Here is a 23,916-nt window from a genome sequence, read left to right on the forward strand (position 1 = left end):
AGAGAAGGTTAAGGGGTGATATGATAGCCATGTTCAAATATATAAAAGGATGTCATGTAGAGGAGGGAGAAAGGTTGTTTCTGCTGCTCCAGAGAAGCGGACACGGGGCAATGGATTCAAACTACAAGAAAGAAGATTCCACCTAAACATTAGGAAGAACTTCTTGACAGTAAGAGCTGTCCGACAGTGGAATTTGCTACCAAGGAGTGTGGTGGAGTCTCCTTCTTTGGAGGTCTTTAAGCGGAGGCTTGACAGCCATCTGTCAGGAATTCTTTGATGGTGTTTCCTGCTTGGCCGTGGGTTGGACTGGATGGCCCTTGTGGTCTCTTCCAACTCTATGATTCTATGACTCCCTGCCTGCTGTTGCCCTTAGCTTTCCATCCATCCATACACAGTGGGAGCTTCCTCCACAACAGAACCCTCACCAAAAATGGTGCTCCTCTCTGCAAAGGAAGGCTGGCAGAAAGAAAGGTACCAACACACCACCCAAACCCCTTCCAGCCAAGAACATGGGGGGAGAATAAGATCAGGAGCAGACTTTGGTAATATTTTCACAATCATTCCTTTTGGCGTAGCTGCCTTTTAATGGATCTTTTCAATAGGCTCACTGAAACTTCACATTATTACAAATGCAGAAGTTGTTGTTTTGCACCCTCTTGGTTTGGTGAAGCGTCTGCACTGCCCTAAATCCGGTACTGATAATTGTCCTCTTAGTGTGCATAGAATGGTATGAATGAATGTTTATTGCTGTCGCAGACCATTCATAGGCATAACAGATTGTAAGACATGGTGAACGCACACCGTTTGAATGTCAATGCCCATCAACTTTTTTGGGGGGGTGGCCCTCTCAAATATTTTAGGGGTGTGTAAGTAATCACCAGCCTTTTCCAACCCAAACCTCCCTTGGGAGACCTCTCCACGTGCGAAACGCTCCACCACCGACGGCGCGGCGCCGCCCCATTCATCTCCAGCGGGGGCGGACCATTCTGAGCCTGGAGTTCTGCCCCTGGCATTGCGCTGCCGCTAAGGATTCGGCCCTTGGCAAGCCAACCCGGGAGCGAGAATCGAAACGCTCCAGCCGCTGCGAGCTCCCCGGCAGCTTCACCGACGCGCTCTGTCGCCATGGCCGTCCGAACTGGTCCGAGCCCGGCTCGCTCGGCCAATCGCGAGGCTCCCGACTCCGGAAAGCCAATCCGCTTCGGATAGGTGGGCGGAGGCGACGGAGCGGGTGAGCAGGGGATGCCTTGTGCGCGCTTAGGGCGCTCGCTTGCTTGCTTGCCGCCGCCGCCGCTTGCCCTCCCGCCTGCTCGCTCGCTCCCTCCCGCCGATCTCGAAAACTTCCAGCGCACTCCGGGCAAAGGAGCATGCACGGCGGGCGGAGACGCAGCTCGAAAGCCCAGGCCCCTGGTCCCACGCCGGATCTCCGCAGCTCTTTGCCATGAAGCACTGGCTCCAGCACTTTCAGGATCAGAGGTAAGCTTGGCCCAAGGGGTGGTCCTTTGGAGGGTCCTTCGTGCTGCGGTTTCGTCGTCCAGACGTAACACTGCGCAGGGTGCTTTGACCCGGGAGGGCAGGGAGTTTTCGGAGTCTCCTTCACCCTTTAAACACGCGCGCCCTAAGGATTACGCGCGCGATCCTTCACACGATTTTCTCGGAAGCAACCCGCCCTTTGTTCCAGAGGGATTTACGTCGAAGAGTTGGGCATCGAGGTGTAAATCTTAGGCGGGGAGATCCGTCGCGCTAGGGTAGGCTTCCTAACGTGAGAAATTATGAATGAAATCGGATTCCGAGGGGAGTGGAATGAAATGCCAGGGGGAGCGACAGAGAAGCGACCTATCGGCAAACTCTGGAGATAAAATAATCGCCGCCAAATATATATGAGATTTATTCAGCGTCCCCCAGACGCGACAACGTCCCAGAAAATAATGGCCATGTGTTAGAACGTCGAGGCGCCACGATTCCGTAAGATCGCTTTGCTGTTGAAACTTTGATGTTCAATTGTGGCGACAAGGAAAGCCTCTGGCACCAGATTTCTAAAAATGAAGTTACGGTGGGGGGATAGAAAGAGTAGAATGCGGGGTTGAAAAGGAAAGGGCAAAATGCTAAGGAGAGGAAGCGGAGGTGCGTTACAGTTCAAGGGGAGTTGATACAGCAAACGGCAGATCCCTACTTTCCCCAAGGAGAATGATGGGGCGGGGGGGGGGGAGCTGGGCTAGATTTCCGTGGGCAGCACATTTTCAGGCGCCAAGACAGAAAAGGGAAACGAATTGCAGGTGGAGGCAAATCTCAGTAGGGAGCTGCAAACCTGGCTAGGTAATTGGGAAGAGTTGCATTCCCTACAGCAATATGTTGGGAGAAGGCGGGATGTCGAAATTGCATGGAGGTGGGTTAATAATCAGACTCGGTAAAGGAGGAGGTGAGTCAGATGCTGGCTGGGACAGGTGGGATTAAGTTTAGTTAACTGTGAGCAGTATGAAGGTTGTAACCAAATGATACTGCAGGCCCCAGGCAAAATGGAAAATGTGCAAGAAAGTAATGGTTACAAATGCCAAAAAATGACCCTTTGTTATTTATATAGTCCCCTTTTGTTTATGTAAACAGGAGTCCATTATAAGCAGAAAAAACTGGGGGATATATATGTTGGTATAAAACTGGTGGGGTTGCAGTTATGAGTGTTTACATCTGTCCCTTTCCCTTATCATTCACATAAAAGGAATTAGGAGAGATGCCATAATATAGATGCCAACTTCTGCAAAGTCTCTTGTGTACAATCAAAGGGTATCTGAATTTTGTTTCCTTTGATTTGAGCATACCCACAGAAAGCAAGGGAGTGGCTAATGTAAGTCCATTGAATTCAGTAGTTCTTCTGAAGTCTACTTCTGAGTATGACTTGGATACAACCTTTCATTTCTTTTTATTTGTGAGATGATACAAAGCAATTACTTCAAAGTAAAATGTGGCTGCAAGCTTTCTGGGAATTTGCTTGGTAGATTTATCAGTTAACACCACAGTCCCAAGTAGACACCTTTCCTTAGAAGTAGGTCCCATAGCTTGCCCATGGACCTTCCTTTCAAGTAAGCATGCTCAAACCACAGCCTATAGTTTGTGTTTCAGATTAAAATTCGCCCCTCAGCTGATTGGCAAGGGCTGATATGGAAGAGCAAATGACTGGGCAGGTTGTACAGATGGACCCTCTCCTTCCTTGTGCTAAGGTTAAGGGAGAATAATCAGGCAACTTTCTTCCCATTTTTATCCAAAGCTATCAGACATTTTGTGCCTTTGTATTAAACCATTACGACTTTTCTTCTAGCAATAAGAACAACAAGCAATTGAGTCAGTTGAAATCAATGTCACTATCTTTGCTTAGACCTAGATCAACTGGAATCCCGAAGGGAACATTTTGTACCTGGGTTCAAGTATGATGGGAAATAGCATATGAAAGACAATCTCCCCTTCAAACAAGGGGTGGTAGCTTTTCTTTTATCCAGTTGTTGAGTCACTTATATGCAGGGGAGCAAGTAGAAGCAGCTTTCCTCATAACGGCTCTGCATTTAAATGCAGTTGATTAATTGATTAAAATCCATGTGATTAATCAACTTGTAATTGCTTGACAAACACTGCATTAAATAGATATTAAGATTCCTACGCGGGAATCAAAACATGGTTCGGATTCTGGTGGTTTAGCATAATTTTTCTGTGTGACTGGATATCAGCCACTTGGGTTTATTTTTTTTATCAGGCAGGGATGATCAAATCAGTCACTGTATCAAATGCAGTGGATTGCCACAATTTGAAAACTAGCGAGGTTATTCCCCCCCCCCCAAGGTAACATGCTGAACCATGCTTGTTATCTTATATTATTATCATAACTGAATATACAAAGCTCCATTAGAACCTTAATATTCATCCTGATCAGCATGGAGGCATATGCATATAAAATCTCTTCAGGAACAGCAGACCATTCTTTTTGCTAAATACTTCAGATCAAACAAAATACTAAGTTCAAAATGATGCACAACAATCAAATACATTCTCACAGAGTCAATGTATGCGTGTAATTTCAAATAATGTATTCTTTAGCAAAGCATGATTAAGAGATTCTGTAGGCACAGGATGGGTGAATAGAGAACAAGAAACTGCGTAATCCAACCAGTTAAGCAGTTTAAGGGAGAGAGGTTTGAGCAAGTGCTTAATAGGTACTCCTGTGGAAATCAACGAATTAATATCCAACTTTGGCTGGGTAATTCTCAAGCCTGATAATGTATCCCAAAGATTTGCTTATCATTGTTGCTGGCATCTGGTTAAATTCTAAATTGGTTACATTGTTTTTTTGGATGATGTCCCAAAGAGGAAATAGCATTTCTGGTGAGGCCTGTATAGGGTGCATAATTATTCTTCTCTTTCCTTTTTTTAAAAACAACATTAGACGTAATTTAAAAAGCAGGATAGTTTCCTTTTGTTAAAAGCATTGGATCCATAGTTTCTTTAACTTTTCTCTTACTTCCCACGGATTTGTCAAATCATGTCTATGGGTGGCAAAGTCTCCAACCCATCAATACCTTCCGGTAGTTTAATTCATTTGCCTTTCTGCTTTTTATCCCAAAATACTTGTGCTCTCTAAAATGCCCTTTTTTACCCATATCTGCCTTTATTTTGGTGTTTATTTGGTCACTTTTCAGCAAAAACAGCTCTCTCAAAGTGACTTACAAAAAAGAAAATGTGTAATTATTACTCACATCCATTAACATTACTACAAAGTTGGATTCCGTTCAATCCCAGGAGCCGGAGTTGGAATGGCTGGCTGTTTTCTAGAAGAATCAGGTGGAAATCTTTCTATTTTATTTTTCTACAAGGACTTGCAGAGGCATAGAGAATATTTTCATAAGAAATGCATCACTGTTTTTGTCTTAGTATTACCTTAAAATTATATGAAACTTTTCTGGCTGACTGTCTAAGGCAACTATGGGTAGTCAACATGGTGCCTTCTAGATGTTTGACTGTAGATGGTCCAATCAGCTCTAGCCAGCATAGCCAATGGACAGGGAGCATGAGAGTTGTAGTGCATCTGGAGGGTGTGACATCAGCTATCCTTGCCTTAAGCTGTTGGAAGCCTCTTTTTTGAACTTCATTTATCTTGGGGGCGAAGAAGCTGTAGTGCTGATCAGTCATCCCTGATCAGTGGCCATGGTGGCTGATGAGAGTTCAATGACATCTGGAGGGCCATAGCTTCCCCATGCACAATCAAACCATATCCTTCTCTTTTAAAGTTCAGCTGCAGAAATAGCTTAGCAACAATTTCAAGTGAAAGTTAAATAGAATAGCTTTATCATAGCTGTCCTGTCCTACATTCCTGATGTATTCTTTCTTTCAGGGGGAAAAGAAAGCCCTGGGTATTTGAAGCAGAACATAAGTGGCAGACAGAATTTCAGTGCAATTCCTGCTATTGAATGGCTGTTGCTGTAAATGACTATGTTGTCTTCAGCCACAAGTGGCTCTCCTTATGTAGACACCAGGGAAGACTACCAGTGATGGCAGACTTGGGCAGCTGGCTCCAAGAATGCAAGTTGTTTCTTGAGGACACAACCAACCAACCAACCAACCCCTAAGGAACACATATTCATAGCAACTGTTACAGCCGTTTCTCATGAATCGTTGCCATCCGTATTTCTCTTGTCTCAAGATGTGTGGCCTCAGGGATGTTTTGTACATCCCAAGTTGAGTAGATGAAAGTCAACTGTACCTTTGTGTGGGTTGCCTTTTTCTTCTTCTCTAGTTATACCCAGGGCTTTTTTTCAGCCGGAACTCGCTAGAACTCATTTCTGGCACCTCTCATGTGGGCACCATTGCCATTACAAGAGAACAAGGGTTTCTGGCACATCTTTTTCTAGAAAAATAGCACTGGCGATGTCTGTTATTTTCCAAGGTGTATGACTGGTATAGCAGTACCACACAGAACTGGTGATGGAGGGACACTACTCCACATTCATACCATACAACCTTTCCAATGCATGAATCTAGACTCAGGGGTTCTAGACTCAGGCATTGAAGGAATAGAATGGCCATAAAACCATTTGGGAACTTGCCTACTTGTCCTCTCCCTCTTTAAGCTGAATAATTACAATGATGTAGGCTGGTGTTCCTCAGCCTGGCACCCTCCAGATATTTTGGACTATCTATGTGCCTGTTTGTTATGATCAGTAGGTAAGGTTCTCTCTTTGTGTTCCCTGCTTGGAATGATGTGAGCAGTGTAGCAATCCATGAAAGAGTCATTTTGGTGGGACTCCCTTGTGGTGGTCTCCCCCCTGAAGTGCACCTTGCCTCCACAACATATTTGCTGTGACAGATCAAGGTGACTCCTGCCAGCCTTCTAGAGGTGAGGTCTTCTAGAGATCTGCACCCTCCATTTTAAGTATGATGCTGCTATTATAATAATAATTATGAATGAGGTGTATCCAACTTATTTTGACTCACAGTAGATCCATTTGAATTAATGGACCCAAGTGAGTAATGTCAATTGATTTCAATGAGTCTACTCTGAGTATGTCTAACACCAGAGACAACCCTAAGCGTTTTATTTGAATTTGGCTTTAATAACTATATTATATATTATATTTTGTTGCTTTGTGACTGTTGTGGGGAATGGGTGATATAAAAAATACCTTAATAAATAAACTCTCGGCATTGACCAAGCTGACTGGGGCAGATGGGAGCTGGAGTCCCACAACATCTGCAGAGCGCCAGACTGGAGAAGGCTGGGGTGCAGTACACGGACTGACTTTTAACATTATGGGATTTCAACGCCGTCACAATTTGGAGGTTTGTCAGCATTGTGGATTTAGTTGCAGCTGCTGTGACTCAAGAAAGTAGGATTGAATAATAAATCCCCCAAAAGAAATCTTCTAATCAACCCAGCAATATTGAGATTATTGTCTGAAGGAGAAAAAGTAGGCCTGGGGAAATGGAACCCATGTAAGAACTCTGGGCTTTCTCCAGAATATGAGTTTTTTCTCTGAAAAATGTCATTACAGTACTAACAGGCTTTAAATAGTGCCAAAAACTGGAAAGCCCCTTCCTAAAGCATTGTTTCCATCTGTGAAAAGGATTTTGGAATAGGAATGGCCACACAGCTTGAAAAGGATGAATGGAGGATAATCTCCATTTTTCTGTGTGTCCAATAGAGATAGAGACAGAGACAGAAACCTTATACAGAGCTCTGAAGCTGCAGCATTCAGCTCCTTGTGTTTTGAAACTCAAAACCTGCATTTCACAGTCTCTGTGTGTAGATAAAACCATACAGGGGGTTTTCTCCTGAGATTCTCTCCTCAACAGTCATTAGCAGAGTTGTTTATGATTGGCTGTGAAGGATCAGTCTGTGTTTTTGGTTTTGCTCTTGTAACTCACAGGATAATGCAACATAGGAACTAGAGTAAAACTATAGCAGTACTCTTAGTTAAAGAGTGGGGGTGTTTTTGTGCTTTTTAAAAGAATACCTTGAGTAGTAATTAAACCAGTGAAGTAGTTTGTGCCCTAGATAGGTGTTTTTCACATTTGAAATCCAGAACTTGTTTTCTAGAGCTTGATTTGTAAGAATCAACACAAAGCTTGATTCCTAAGAATCCAGGGGCTGCTTGAAAGTTTAGCAAGATAAACTGGTCCCAGGTTGACCCAGCAGCAAATCGGCAACCAATGCAAATCTCCGAGCACAGGTGTTATATGCTGACAAGACCTCACTCCTGTCAGCAATTGTGCTGCGACATTCTTCACTAACTGTAGCTTCTGGATCGAGCATGAGGGAAGCCCCACATGCAGTGCATTGCAGCAATGCAGTCTCGGAAGTAGCCAAGTTAAACCAGCACATGAACTACTGTGGCAAGGCTTTCCCAATCCATGAATGCCCATAGTTGTCAAACCAGATGCAGTTGGTAACAGGCAATTCCTGGATCCAGAATAACTCCCAAGCTTCAAGCCACCTCCTTCGGGGGAATCCAGTGTAGGCAACGGACCAGTTTCTCGGACACGGGAACTACTCACCTACAGTTTCATTATTCATTATTTTTCTGCTCCTTTCCTTTCAAATATCTTGGTGTGTTTATCTTGTTGGTCTTCGAGGTGGTGGCACAAAATGTTATTGCTTTACTCAATACAGCTATGACTCAGGCAGTCTTTGGAAGTATCACAATAAATGAGAGCAGACAAGCTGTGTGTTTCACCTATTGCAAACACGAATGCTCGGTGTACTGAAAACTAGTCACTGTTGGCATGTAAACTATGCTAAATAATCTCCCTATGTTAGCATCACATCTCTCTGTCTCTTGCCCCCCTCAATACCTGAATATGAATGCTATCTCTAACTATTTCAACCAGTGAATTAAGCAGTGTATCAGTGCTTTGTAGATTACGGATATTTAAGGCAATGTGGAATATAGCTTTAGTTTCTCTTCTTTTATGCAAACTTGCCCAATTGTTATAACAGAAGAGATTACAACTGTAGAAATGTGAGTTTATTATTATTATTATTATTATTATTATTATTATTATTATTTATTATTTATTGGGATGAATGGCAGGCATCTGGGATACTTTGGGCTCAGTAATAGATGTTTAAAATATGTGCAAGCCATTTTTTATTTGTTTGATGACATAAATTGTATTAAATTTGGTGCAACCAACCTCAAGCTTAGTGGTTTAGGATCAGAAGTGATCCTGACATTTCATACCTCTTGGATTCTATGTTTATAAAATGTTTGTTGGCTTGCTGGAGCTAGGCATGTGGTTGAAAGGGATGACAAGATAGCATTATGAGTTGCTGACCTTTTGTGCTTTTTCGTGTAATCGCCAGTAATGATCCCTACATCTGAATATTAAGCTAGGGTTTTCTGGTGCCTGAACATCCCTGCTGAATGAAACCAGCAGCATGCCCTTGCGGAGTTAACATACTGCAGTCAAGGAATTTGTAAAAGAGATCTGCCTGGCCTTTCACGACATTTTAGTTGAACAGACTTGAATCTGCTCCTCTATCTGGCTTTGACATAAATTCATAGTAGTATCCTTAATCACTTCCCTCCAAAGCCCTGTTCCAGGATTCAGTCGTTCACTAATGCAGCGTTCGAGAAATAGCATGCTGATTCTTCTGACAAGGATTAGTGCATTCTAAACATCCTGGTGAGTTTTTTGCCCCACCCCTCCCAATAATACTGTCATTGTGACTGTAGAGGAGAATTTCTGGAAAATAATTCAGTCCAAAAACCTATTGCAATAATTACATTTCATATCTTCCTCTGTGACATTGCATCTTTTCCTCATTCCCAAATGATGCTTTAAATTTTCACTGTGCTTTTTATGTGTATTTTTTGCTTTCACCTAAGCAAAACTGCTGGAAACCATAGGTTTCCATATATGGGACTAGGCAGCTGCTGTTTAGCCTAGTACTGTCTACAGTGACAGGTATGGCTTCTTCTAAGATCTCACTCAGTGGAACGTTGTTTTTCCAGCCATGGTATATGAGATAATTTTCATACACATTTTGGTAGTACTATTTTTTCCGCCAAGAACTATGGCGCAGGATTAGAAGAAGTGAGATCTGAAGGATCCACTTATTACTTTATGAAGTGTCAGTCAACTTAATTTTACTTTAAAATGCTTATCAAATGAAATCCTCAAGTATCCCAAGCAATCTCTTATACTTCCATTTATTGGCCAATGGGTAAACACCATATGCAGTTACCCCCCAAAAAACAATTCTACCTACAGCTCAAAAGTTCTTTGTTTCTCTCTGTTGAACAGTTTTAACCCTAAATGTCAGGAATGCAAATAATAATAAATATAATTATTATTTATTTATTTATACCCCACCCATCTGGCTGGGTTTCCCCAGCCACTCTGTGCGGCTTCCAACTGAACGTTAAAATACAATAATCTATTAAACATTAAAAGCTTCCCTAAACAGGGCTGCCTTCAGATGTCTTCTAAAAGTCTGATAGTTGTTTTTCTCTTTCACATCTGGTGGGAGGGCGTTCCACAGGGTGGGTGCCACTACCGAGAAGGCCCTCTGCCTGATTCCCTGTAACTTGGCTTCTCGCAACGAGGGAACTGCCAGAAGGCCTTCAGCGCTGGACCTCTGTGTCTGGGCAGAACGATGGGGGTGGAGATGCTCCTTCAGGTATACTGGACCGAGGCCGTTTAAGGTGCACCTTGAACTTGACCCTAAACTTTAACAAATAAAATATGTTTACAATTGCAAAGAAATCAAAATACTTTTCTAGAAATGCTAAGTTGCTGTTTGTAATGCAAAAGCAATGCATGAATTGAATTAAGTCACATCCACACCATGTGTTTAAATCACCTAGCTTCCCCCAAGGACTCTTGGGAATTGCAGTTCACCCCCACAGAGCTACAATTCCAAACACCCTTAAACTACAGCTCCCAGGATTTTTGGGGGGTGGGGTGGGGAACCATGTGCTTTAAATGTATGTTATCAATGTGAGCGCATTCTTATTTTTTCCCTGGGACACAGTCAAGTAGAACAAAACAAAAAAAGAAGTAACAAGGACAATGATAACAAAGTAACTTAAATCTAGGTCATGAAGTTTAAATAGCCATATAATTGATAAACCAATGATAACATATCATCTGTTAATAAATCATAGAATCATAGAATCATCAAGTTGGAAGAGACCACAAGGGCCATCCAGTCCAACCCCCTGCCAAGCAGGAAACACCATCAAAGCATTCCTGACAGATGGCTGTCAAGCCTCCGCTTAAAGACCTCCAAAGAAGGAGACTCCACCACACTCCTTGGCAGCAAATTCCACTGTCAAACAGCTCTTACTGTCAGGAAGTTCTTCCTAATGTTTAGGTGGAATCTTCTTTCTTGTAGTTTGAATCCATTGCCCCGTGTCCGCTTCTCTGGAGCAGCAGAAAACAACCTTTCACCCTCCTCTATATGACATCCTTTTATATATTTGAACATGGCTATCAGATCACCCCTTAACCTTCTCTTCTCCAGGCTAAACATACCCAGCTCCCTAAGCCGTTCCTCATAAGGCATCGTTTCCAGGCCTTTGACCATTTTGGTTGCCCTCCTCTGGACACATTCCAGCTTATCAGTATCCTTCTTGAATAGTATCCTTCTAAATAAACATTAAATTAAAAACAGTCCTTTGATCATTCCCAAGGTCCATCAACAAAAGTACCAGAAAATACTTCAGGTTAACAGCAAAAACAATGCATTTCCAAAACTAAATCCTGACGCCAGCAAGAAGTGATACCCCACCCTGCTGCTTTCTACAGCAGAAGCAGCCTTTGTAGCTGGAGTCAGTCAAGGCCCCGCCTTTTCAGGCCAGATCACAAGAACAGGTCTTGCGGGACTTGCAATCCGATGACACTTTGAGGGGCAGCCTTTGTAGGCCAGCCAAGCAGGGAGCAGGACTCAACAATAAAGCACCTTCAAAAGCGGCTTTTGACATCCAGAACAGCATAAAGCAGCCTTTTGTAGCTGGAGTCAGTCAAGCCCCCCCCCATCCTCTCAGACCAGGTAGAAATGGGCCAGATAAGCAAGGAGCAGGCCCTGTGGGGCTCACAGGAAAATTCATTTTAAAATGTACTGTCTACTTTTTCTCTGGTCTGCATCATTTCAGATTCCAAATGAGGGCTCACATACCGGTAATTGAATGTTGCTCCCTGTAAACAGAAAAGCTTGTATGACAGGGAGCATGCTAGATTATGGTCCTGTTCACCAGCATCTAAATTTCTAGCTAGGGGTTTTTGATCTTGTTTTTCTTGACTGGAGAAGCTTTTGGTCATATGACACAGCCTACACGTAGGTATTTCAGTTTTCTTTGTTTACAAAGTGGGAGCTGTGTCAAGATGTTGTGATATGGAGTGTTCTTTTCAGGAATTCAGCCCCTCTTTTCCACCAACCACCACCTCTTTTCTGATTTTTTTAAAATAAATATTATTGTCCCCCTACAGTTAATCAGAATTTCATGACTCCTGGGCACACTCAGTACTCATTGGATTGTTTTGAGGGGCCTCCCTCTAGGATTTCTCTTCTAAAAAAATTTTGTACCGCTACAAAACTTGGCATTCATACAGCCCTGCTGATCTCTCTGTTGCGCATTTGTGTGCAGCAATGTTTTGAATGTGTATGCAATGGTGCTCACCATCTGAACATCAGAAATAGAGCACAGTATTTAGAGAGCTAATATCCAACTTTTTAAGTATATAGAATCCTTAAAGTAGCTGAAAGTTAAAAACAGAAATAGGTAGATAGTCATAACCAGTATTTCTCTTAAGGGTCGATAGGCAAAAGCTTGTGAAGCAGTAACTGTATTATTCTAGCCAGTAATGGAGGCTGTTCTGCTTTTAATTGGTTTCTAACGTTGAGTTAGAAATGAATCCCCTTCCTTTTTCATCAGTGATACAGTGGTACCTTGGTTTACGAACCTAATCCATTCCGGAAGTCCGTTCTTAAACCAAGGCTTTCTTAAACCAAGGTGTGCTTTGCCATAGCAGCAGGGGACTCAATTTACAAATGGAACACACTCAACAGGAAGCGAAACATGTTCTGCTTCCAAGGCAAAGTTCACAAACCAAAACACCTACTTCCAGGTTTGCAGCATTCTTAATCCAAGTTGTTCATAAACTAAGCTGTTCTTAAACCAAGGATGTTGTTGTTGTTCAGTCGTTCAGTCGTGTCCGACTCTTCGTGACCCCATGGACCAGAGCACGCCAGGCACGCCTATCCTTCACTGCCTCCCGCAGTTTGGCCAAACTCATGTTAGTAGCTTCGAGAACACTGTCCAACCATCTCATCCTCTGTCCAAGGTACCACTGTACTAAGAATGCTGTTTGAATTTCCTCTTTTATATTCTGAATTGGGGGAACCCACAATTGATGAATATTTACATTAGATTTTGTAATCTTCCATTTTCCATTTCGTGTTAATGACGTTCAGAAGCAATTCAGAGGGTTTTTTTGGGGTTTCTTAAAAGGTTCTGGCAACATCATATATGGGAAAGCTGTTGGTTAGCAATCTTACTGGGTGTTGTTGGACTTGATGGTTGCCTCTTGGCTGACCCTATTTTTTAGTGCTAATGTGACATTAAAATTAGATTGGAGATGTATTGCCATCCTGAAGCAATTTGATGGGACATTAGATTAATTTCTGAATAAGTAATCAGTACCATGCTATAATCTGGTTACACAGTAGGTCTGTTCTTTTCAAAAGTGGAAAATATTTTCTCCTTGGTTTAAAATTTAGAGTCAGGGAATCATTATTGCAAAGTACATGATATAGCAAATACAAAAAGTCACAAACCCATGTTGCCCCCTGTATTCGCTTCTACTGGCAGCATACTTTTGAGAAGGGTCTTAGAGAACAGGAGTTTTCAAGATCAGTGACAGTGGTCATCCCAAAGTTTTGAAACAACTGATCGAATATTTTTTAAATATAAACAAATCTTCATAACCCTGAGCATTAAATGTAGCACTCATGGGACACTATTGCCTTTTGATATGTGGTTCTAGAAACTGGAGGGAAGGGTTATAAAGGGGTGAACATCTGCTTAAATTCTCCTCATCTCTGATGGAAAGAGGGACATTTGCAAGAATTCTTTCCCCATCCTGCCCCCATTATAACCTTTCACAAAAATGCACCACCAGCATTTTCTGCCTTGGGACATCAGAGAAAACTGGGAGAAGGCAACCTTAGGCCACTGCAAGAGACACAGACTGCAAATTAAGAGACACAAGTCTCTGGAATTGTGGCGTAAGGAGAAATCCTGCAAGCAAGAAGCATATAATGCCTCCCAGTCTGACTTAGAGGCTTCTATTGCCATACAAGATCAAATGAAGCAAATGGGCTGCTTGGCTGGGTGATTCACACTGGAGCCTGAGAGCAAATCACACCTTATGGGAACTTATAACCTGCAGTCCTAGGTGAGTCACCACATAGAAAACAGACCTGACACCTTCAGTTTCTAGATCTGGCAACTCGTGACAAGAGGATAGCCTATTTCCTACATCCAATTAAATGGGTGGGCAGGGTGAGCTTGCCCCTAATTTTCTGCTGTAAGTCTTCATGTTCTTTGTGACTCTCAGTACCTCATTTGGGCTGCTGATTTTGTTTTTAATAATGTACCATCGTGTCTGTTGGCATGTCTTGGTGGCATGCACATCCGTATGTTATTACTAGGTAACTCACTGGCTGGTGTTGGTTGGTTGTTTACTGCCACTGTGTTTGGCACACACAAACCGGAAAAGCACTGGTGTTGGGAAAATAAAAGAAAGGATCAGCAGATCATTTGAAAAGTGTGATGTGGCATTTTGTTGTTGTTGTTGTTCAGTCGTTCAGTCATATCTGACTCTTTGAGACCCCATGGACCAGAGCACGCCAGGCACGCCTATCTTTCACTGCCTCCTGTAGTTTGGCCAAACTCATGCCAGTCGCTTCGAGAACACTGTCCAACCATCTCATCCTCTGTCATCCCCATCTCCTTGTGCCCTCCATCTTTCCCAACATCAGGGTCTTTTCTAGGGAGTCTTCTCTTCTCATGAGGTGGCCAAAGTACTGGAGCCTCAACTTCAGGATCTGCCCTTCCAGTGAGCACTCAGGGCTGATTTCTTTAAGGATGGATAAGTTTTATCTTTTTGCAGTCCGTGGGACTCTCAAGAGTCTCCTCCAGCACCATAATTCAAAAGCATCATTTCTTCGACAATCAGTCTTCTTTATGGTCCAGCTCTCACTTCCATACATTACTACTAGGAAAACCATAGCTTTAACTATATGGACCTTTGTCGGCAAGGTGATGTCTCTGCTTTTTAAGATGCTGTCTAGGTTGTGATGTGGCATACAGGTTGCTTATTAAACACTTTAAAATATGAATACTTGGGCAAAACTAACACAGAGCAAAGTAGCACTCAAAAAACATAATGTTTGTCATGCATGTTTCTTAATGCAACCAGTACCAGGCTTGTTGATAGGAGTCAATTTGTGCCTAATAAACAATCCAAATGATTAGGGCATGGTTAATTTAACTACCCATCTAAAAATTCTTCCTACCTAAGATTCATGCAGAACGGTTGTCTAGGAAATTTTCTATCTTGGTTGTAGCCAGAAACATAGAAACAGCTCAAAGTTACAGGTAGCTATCACACTGAATTGTTCCTGCTTGATTGGTAATCAAAATTTCATGAAAGCTCCATTTGAACCAAAGTCCTGAGTTTCCAAGAGCTCAGTGCCTCTTGAACTGCATAAACTGGAAGAAAATGAAGGTGGGTCTCCATTTGTTCTGGGGATAATGGCTCAGCACAGATCCTTAGTCCTCTTCTCCATTAATGCTCTCTATCCCCCCCCCCAATGACTATCAGATTTGAGCTGGAGAAAAGAAATGATTGAGTGTTCCAGTCCTTCCTGTCCCCATTCCTCTTAATGTCCACCCTCACTGCCCATCTTTCCACCTTTAAGCTTGATTGTAATTAACACAGTCTGTATTCTTTTCATTCTCCTCTGACGTCACTTTTTCCATTCCTCAAACCCCACACCCATGTCTGCGATACTTCATGCCAGAATGAATTTGTTAAGCCTTTGATACGTCATGAGACTCCTGGTGGTTTTACTGAGAACTAATGGAGCCTGCATCTGCATTGACCCAATTTGGATGCAGTTTTTCCCTAAGTTTAGTGCAGAGGCAGCCAATATGGTGCCCCACATTGGGCTACAACTCATGTTGACTGGGGCTGCTGGGAGATGTAGTTCATCAACATCAAGAGGCCACCTCATTGGCTACTCCTTGTCTAGCCTGTGTTTGAATATTAGAACACCCATCTTTTGCCTAGGATTTTAAACAGGTGTTTGAGAATTTACCGCATGTTCATAATTTGAGTTTCTGTGATTCCAAATTTACCTTAACTTGGTGCAGAATTACAGAAGTTCTGAAAGTCCTGCTTCATAGTTGGATTACTGGCAACTTCAAAAGGTATTATGTACTCTCCATTAGTATTTCAGAGTGGCATGTTAATGCTCTAATATCCTAACGTAGGAGTGCAGGACAAAGCAGGCCTCTGTCATAGAATTTACAGTCAGAATAATCGTTTTGGGTGCCTTTTTAAAAAAAACAAAAGCCAACAGTGCTGCAAGTAGAATATTTAAAGGGGATAGGAAACTCCATAAGAGTTCTCCCAACTCTTCCACAAAGCAGGATGATCCAGTACCAACCTTTCCCAGATCTGTCTAATCCAGTGTGCCAGAAAAAGAAAATAGGCTCGTGACAAATCTCTCCGGGTGAATGTTTCATTCGCATCAGCATTGTGGGGAAGAGAACGCCCACATACCCCTTCCTGGTTATACAGTACAGCATTAAAAAGTCCAAATATTATTTTACTTGTATTTAATTTAACTAGAACACCAAGTCCAAATATTCTTTGATTTTTACAACGTTTGTAAAAGGTAGTAACAAAACAGAATCTGTTGTGTTAGGATTCAATTGCCGCCACCCCTCTCTCTGTGGGTGTGGGTTTGAATAATCCTTCAATTTCTTGTAGTAAAGAGGCCATTGTTTGAGTGACAGGAATGATTATTATTATTACTATTATTAAATGTTGTTTGGTTGTAACACCTACAGTATTTATCCTAAAAGTCCCATAATAAGAGAATTGTTTGCTGCAGGTGGGTTTGCATCCATATCATATTTTTAGAAAAGGGAAAACTCCCGATGCACATTTGAGTCATCTAGTTCCCTCCAACAACACAGTGAAAACAAGCCATAATATTCCTGGTTCTTTTACAATACAACTAAAAAAAATGTTTTTGATCAGGAGGGGGAGAGAGTATCCTAGCAGGAGACCTTTCTATCCTATTTCATAAAATTGATACACTGCTTGATTATAGAAAACCTCAAAGCTGTTTACAAAAAGATAAAACAATAAAATATAGTGTGTTTTCTGTGAGTCTAACGACTTATATTGCCAACTTTTATTTTCTCTCCCTCCCACTTATTTCATATTAGGGCACAGAAGAAATCACCCTTATATTTAGACCAAACACATTTTTCTTTATTACCCATGTAGAAAATTCAAAACAGATGGGGAAAACATAGATATTTGTTGTTAACACTTAATTATTCTCATTTGAGGGAGATTTAAAAATGGGGAAAATACAGGATTTGGGGGCAAAATGCACAGGTGTAAGATTGGCATTTTGATCCTTTCTTAAAATGTCCCCAAACTCTATTGGATTTGAACATTTTAATTAGAAGTACATTTCTGATTATTTATTTTGCTAACAAAGTCAACATTATTTCAAATTCTGCAATAGCAATTCACAAGAACACTAACATGTCAATACTTGTGGCGTACAGTGTCAAGGTTATGAACATTAAAAGAATGTCATTTGAACAAATATAGTTGAAATGAAGAGGGAAGCTTGGATTTTTACTAAAAACATAGCCTTTTGTGAGCGGGGTAGGAGGAAGCCAACAAACTATGAACAGAAAAGTTTCCAAACCAGAGCTTCAGCTGCTGCCATTTTTTAGACTTATTTTCGCTGAATTTGCTACTGCTTTTTCATAAACTCTCTACGGTCATGGGCAATATGCCCCTGAATACCAGTCTGTGGGAAGCTGTGGCAGGAGATGGCTATTGCACTCATTTCCTACTTGAGGGAAAGGATTATGTTCTTAATCTTGTTTTGGGTTCCAGTTTTGTTTTGTGAGCCAGTGTGGTGTAGTGGTTAAGAGCGGTAGACTCGTAATCTGGTGAACCGGGTTCGCGCCTCCACTCCTCCACATGCAGCTGCTGGGTGACCGTGGGCTAGTCACACTTCTTTGAAGTCTCTCAGCCCCACTCACCTCACAGAGTGTTTGTTGTGGGGGAGGAAGGGAAAGGAGAATGTTAGCCGCTTTGAGACTCCTTCAGGTAAAGATAAAGCAGGATATCAAATCCAAATCCAAATTCTTCTTCTTCTTCTTCTTCTTCTTCTTCTTCTTCTTCTTCTTCTTCTTCGGACCTCTTGAGAATCTGCAGTCTTTGGGCTAAACTGATGTGATATTGATTGCGTGAATGCAATGGTGTGCCTGTTTGTTTGTTTTTGCAGTGGTTTTATCTGCCTCCCTTCAACAGCACAGAGACTTCACTTGAATATCTTCCTTTCGTGTTAGACAAGGGGGAGGTTGTGTGAGGAAGAACCTCTAGGGGTGTGGAAGTCCAGTGTGAACACATTTTTGCCAGTGAATATATGGGGAATGGCACAGTCAGTCTTTTTTATCAAGTGAGTACCACCCATGGTGATGGACAAACAACAACTTTGCTACCCTCCTGTAATTTGGAAACAGTAGTGACCCATGTCACAGGATAGTCTTGAGGATAAGCCCATGAGAATTATAAATACAGCTGAAACATACTAGATACACGATACAGAATGGAACTTATAGTGGTGAATGGCACTATTTAGCGGGAAGAAACTCCAATTAAAATACTTGTTATTACATATTTTTACATGGCTGTTTATTTGTATACATTTTAGAATTTTATATCTGGATGTTTTATGAACACCAAACCTTTATTAGGCATTACAGTGGTACCTCGGGTTACAGACGTTTCAGGTTACAGACTCCGCTAACCCAGAAATAGTACCTCGGGTTAAGAACTTTGCTTCAGGATAAGAACAGAAATCGCGCTGTGGCGGTGTGGTGGCAGCAGCGGGAGGCCCCATTACCTAAAGTGGTACCTCAGGTTAAGAACAGTTTCAGGTTAAGAACGGACCTCCAGAGCGAATTAAGTTCTTAACCCAAGGTACCACTGTACAAATATAGGCTAAGTAGTAAAAGTGACTGAAACTTCAGTCAAAAAACTGATTATGCTGGAATTGATCGTTGGAGCCCTAAGGATCCGGCACAAAATGGATCTGTGAGTTCTTGGCACTCAAAGTTAGTTTGTTATAGTAAAAGAATGCTATTTGCAAATGTATATGGTCTGGTTCAGAATTTCCACAAGGTGCAGAGTAACAGTGTTACCTAATCAGGAGGTATCTTTTGCTTATGATGCAAGTTGCTAGGCAATGGAGAAGAAGAAATAACCAGGCTGTTCTGTGTTGGTGCTTCATAATAATAAGTCACTTAGCAGTGCAGGCATATTTAAGGGAGCCCAAGCCTTCTAAGAACAGACATTTTTTCTTATACTGTAAACTCACATTATCATTCACTTTTTGCTATCTTTGCTTTTTGAAGCAATAGGGAACCATCTTGTAAAGGTAGTTTTTAATTCTGATCTGATCCTTCACCCTACTCCCCCAAAAGTGAGCTTAATACCATGAAACAAAGACTGCCTGTGGTTGTAGAAGAATATAAAGCAGACAATAGCAGCAAAACATCTGCCAAGTATGTGCAAACTAACTGCATGGGGAGGGCAGCAATATGATCATGTATTTCAACCTACAAAAACCACTTCCACAAGAACTGGGCTTTACGTAGCTGTAGGGTCGTTTGAACTTGCTTGCCTAGGGTAGGCATTAGTGCAGTTCTAACACTGGATCTCCTGGGACGCTGGCATTGCCGCTAGGATACCAGGATTTTATCCAGGTCGCCCATATGGGAAACCAAATATGCCCACAGGTAGGGATGAAAGGATCTGTCAATTCCGTTTCTTTCCATTTCTCATTTTTCCGAATCTTAAATTTGGTTCTCCACCTTTACGAATTTTCATTTTAATATTCGTCACGAAAATTATTCAGCATTTTAGTGAAATTTTCTCCTAATGAATATGTTTTTGTGCGCACACATTGATGTACACATTTTGCAAGCAATTTCTCCGAATACATTTTCTCAGTTAAATATTCATTTTTTTAAATGCACACATTCACTTAATATGTACATTTAAAAAAAAAAATGATTGAGGAACTGCATCGCAAAATTCAGATAAGTGTGAAGTATGGCTCTGTTTCTGTTCTCATATTGGATCGGAAAGTGCAAATCTGATAAATGCAGCTTCCTATGTGAACTGAATCGAATTTCTCTCCATCCCTACCCACAGATTACAATCTTCTCAGAAGCATATGCTTGACTATTCCTGTTCAATCAAGTGCATATCTCTGACTATTTGGGGCCTGAAAAAAAGGTATAAAACGATCTCAGGAAAGAGCAATGTGTTGTATCAAACACTGTGGTAGTGCACACTATTATATGTTTACAAAATATTTATCTTAGCAACCTGTTTTACTTCTTTTCAAGATGTCATTTTTATTCAACCATGCGCCAGAAAAACTGCACATTGACCCAGTCAGATGTTTGGCACCAGACTTTTAGCTTCGAGACAATGTGCACCCAGCTCTGCATTTGAAAAAAGCCATAGAATTTGAAAGAGAAATACAAAATGACATGGTGTGTAATGCTAGGCCCTGCAAAGAAACGGGCAGTCTAACTGGAGAGTAATGTAAATTCACAGATAACAAGTTTAGAAACTATTTCGATTTATAAAAATTAGCGCCATACCCTAAAATTGGTTCAGGAAAGCTATGGGATAGCTCACTCACATAAGGAAACGATAGCTACACAGACTCCTGTCTCCATCCCACCCTGAACAACACTGAAATGCTTTCTGGTGATAACCATGCCAGTGTGAGACGTTGGGCGATTTGTAGAGATTAATATTCTTTATCTTTCTCTTAACAGTGACTGGCGCAAAGCTAACTACATGTATAAAGTGTGGCAAAGAGCCCTGGGAGACGGCTAAAACACAGTCATGTCTTCAGTTTGGCACACCATTTCAGCTCTTCATGTGAACTACAAGAAACTGATATGCCTCTTCGTCATTGCCGTAAGTGTATGCCGCAGTGCCTCTGCGATGTGTCCTGCCGCTTGCATTTGTGCCAGCGACATTGTAAGCTGCACCAGCAAGAACCTCTCGAGAGTGCCCACAACACTCTTCAAGCACACAAAAAGATTGGACCTCAGTCACAACCGAATTGGGATTTTGGATCACGACTGGATGCCAGTGTTGCTTGATAGACTGGCCACCCTCATCGTCAGCCATAATGGCATCACGAGTATCTCCACAGGAAGCTTTTCCGCGACTCCAAATATCAAGTACCTCGACTTGTCGTCCAACAGCTTGAGGTCGCTTGGCAGTCCTGTCTTCCAGGAACTGAGAGTTCTGGAGATTTTGTTGCTGTATAACAATCACATTGCCCATATCGATTCTGCTGCTTTTGGAGGGATACACAAATTGCAGAAGCTCTACTTGAGTTACAATTCTCTCTCCCAGTTCCCGATCGACTTGTACATTGGGAAACGTAAACTCTCCGAACTTGTGCTATTAGACATTTCTTACAACCAAATCCAGTCGATACCCATTCACTACATGAGCTTAGTGCCGGCCAGACATCTTAGTGGGATTTATCTTCATGGGAACCCCTTTTACTGTGACTGCACACTTTACTCCATGCTAAGCTTCTGGTATCTTAGACACTTCAGCTCGGTGGAGGATTTCAAGGCTGAATACACATGTGTGTTGCGGTCAAGCTCCAATATGAATAAACTGCCCTTGTTGCATGACAACTACTTGAATTGCTCAGAAAGCACCATCAATGGCTCTTTCCATGCATTTGGCTTTATTCAGGAAGCTCAACTTGGGGAGAGGCTGATCGTACCTTGTGACACTAAAATCAGCGACGCAGGCACCCACTTCATTTGGATCAGCCCAGACAATCAGTTTTTGGAGCCCAGCAAACATATTGAACACTTCAGAGTATTTCTCAATGGGAGTCTAGAAATCGACGAGGTCCAATATGAGGATGCCGGACTTTATTCCTGCATTGCAATAAACAGGAAAAGACTGTTGAATGAGACCATCGAGGTGAGGATCAATGTGAGCAATGTCACCGTGGACCGGTCTCACTCTCACGAAACCTTCAACACGGCTTTCACCACCCTTGCCGCTTGTGTGGCCAGCATTATCTTGGTCCTCCTTTACCTCTACCTGACGCCGTGCCCTTGTCGGTGCAGGTCCAAGAGAAGAAAAAGGCAGCCAAGCCAAAGTAACCCTCATGCCTCCATATTGACCTCAAATTCTCCCCTGGACCTTCCAGCTGATGAGAAAAAGGCCAGTAGCGGCAAGAGGGTGGTGTTCCTTGAGCCCGTGAAGGAGCCAAAGCCGGGACAGAATGGGAAAGTAAGGATGTTTCCCGGTGAGAACCTCATTGCGGAAAGTATCCTAAAATCTCCCCGAACGAAATCAGACTCCGATTCCATGAACTCGGTGTTTTCGGACACGCCTTTCATGCCGTCCTCTTAGCTTCCTGCCTGCATTCGCATTGTATGGCTAACTCTTTCAACAGCTAGCTGTCCTGCCTCCAGCCAACCTTAAAAGAATTGGGGGAACTCTTTCAAACCAAAAGAAATTATGAGGTCGTTCTGATAGGTGGTGGTTACATGCCCTTCATTCTGTAAACCTGGACCAGTGCTGGGGAGGAACACTTTGCTAGATGGCTTTTGCAGCTCTCTGCTTTGAAGAGGCCACATCATGGCAGATGCCGCTGCTGTTTCAATTTCTGTGCTTATAGGCATGTGAGTGCCGTTCAACGAGTGGCGTTTGTGCACCGCTCCCATTCACTTCAGTGAAGCTTGTATTGGAGAGCTTCCCAGCAGATTAGATTCTTGGCTGCCTACCTGTATAGAATTTGTGTAATTGGTAATTATCAGGGATCAGAACCGCAATCAATATGGCTCCTAGAGCTTAGATTGATAGGGAAAGAAGAGAAATAGCCATTTACTAAACTTCTGGTTTCTGCCTTTAGGCGCTGAGCACATAACAGAAACAAAGGAAGTGCTACAACGGAAATATTTCAAAATGGGCTTTTGCGTAAATTATGACCTGAGCTTTGTGATCTCCTTCTGAATAGTAGAGATTCAATAGCCAGTAACCGAATGTATGATTATGTGGTATAAATAAACTTTCACTATATGAAAACTTTGACAGAAAACACTTGTTCAAAGTTACGATCTATAAACCACTTGAGCCTTTAATGCTTTTCTCTCTAAAGGTACAGTGCTTTGGTCCTATTAAGAAATAGGAGCCAGAGCGATATTCAACAGGTAAAGTTTCCCCACCAGTGCACAGAGACGGGAGAAGCTGCACCTTTGGAATATCTGGGTTCCTCACCATTCTTAAAGAGACAGGAGCTATGTTGCTTCAGCCTACCTACTTATTCTGAAACGTGCATATGTGGTGTGGCGGCTTGAGGACAGAATATCTTAAGAGAGGAAAGCAGAGGATTAGTTTGTATGTAAAGGAACCAGGGTTTGTGCAATTAGATGTTTTGTATATGAGCTACTGCACTTTGAACACTTTTGCTGACTTAATGAGAGCCATAATGGAAACCACCAATCCCAAATTGAATCCAGGAGCAGCCAGGCCTTCTCATTATCAGCGATGAAATGGCTAGCGTGTCCGGACATTGCCTTCTGCAGCTGACGGGGGAACCTGGTTGCATCCAATTTCCCGGATTGCAGCCTTACTTAGAAGAATCGGAGTAATTCAGCAGGTTTTTCGGAACATATCAATGTACCAATTTACAGGCATATAAATGACGATGTAATGAAATTTGCATTTCGTGGTTTGATATAGAAAGCGTCGATTAAGTACTTATTTCTAGGCTTATCAGTTTCGAGAATTTTCCATTCCTAGCAGAAGAACTAGAGTTTTGTAGGATTAGGCCTTTATAGTGGTTTCCATCTGCTTTAGCGTGGTTTTTGTTATAAAACAGACTACCAAAAAAAAAAAAAGCTGTGTTGTTTCTAGAAAACAAAAGACCCCAGTATTCTTAGTGTTGTTTGTACTATTTGCACTCTAATCAAGTAGGTATACTTTGCTGCGACAGCACATGGAATAGCTTGTTAAGCCAAGGCTTCAGTAGCATCGTGTCCT

The 23,916-nt window shown here is 42.2% G+C and overlaps 1 protein-coding gene across 1 annotated transcript; it reads left to right on the forward strand.

Annotated features, from left to right (window-relative positions):
• Positions 1-1,315: 1,315 nt before the first annotated feature.
• Positions 1,316-22,972, forward strand: AMIGO2 (adhesion molecule with Ig like domain 2). The gene is made up of 2 exons (XM_033162849.1): positions 1,316-1,473; positions 20,664-22,972. Exon 2 carries the CDS (start codon positions 20,734-20,736, stop codon positions 22,282-22,284), a length of 1,551 nt encoding a protein of 516 aa, XP_033018740.1. The 5' UTR covers positions 1,316-1,473; positions 20,664-20,733; the 3' UTR covers positions 22,285-22,972.
• The last annotated feature ends 944 nt before the right edge of the window (positions 22,973-23,916 follow it).

Source organism: Lacerta agilis, chromosome 10 (genome assembly GCF_009819535.1).
Source record: "Lacerta agilis isolate rLacAgi1 chromosome 10, rLacAgi1.pri, whole genome shotgun sequence".
NCBI classification, from domain to species: Eukaryota; Metazoa; Chordata; class Lepidosauria; order Squamata; family Lacertidae; genus Lacerta; species Lacerta agilis.

Excerpts from the sequence above, each read along its gene's own strand:
- AMIGO2 (XM_033162849.1), top strand. The coding sequence starts at position 20,734 with ATGTCTTCAGTTTGGCACACCATTTCAGCTCTTCATGTGAACTACAAG.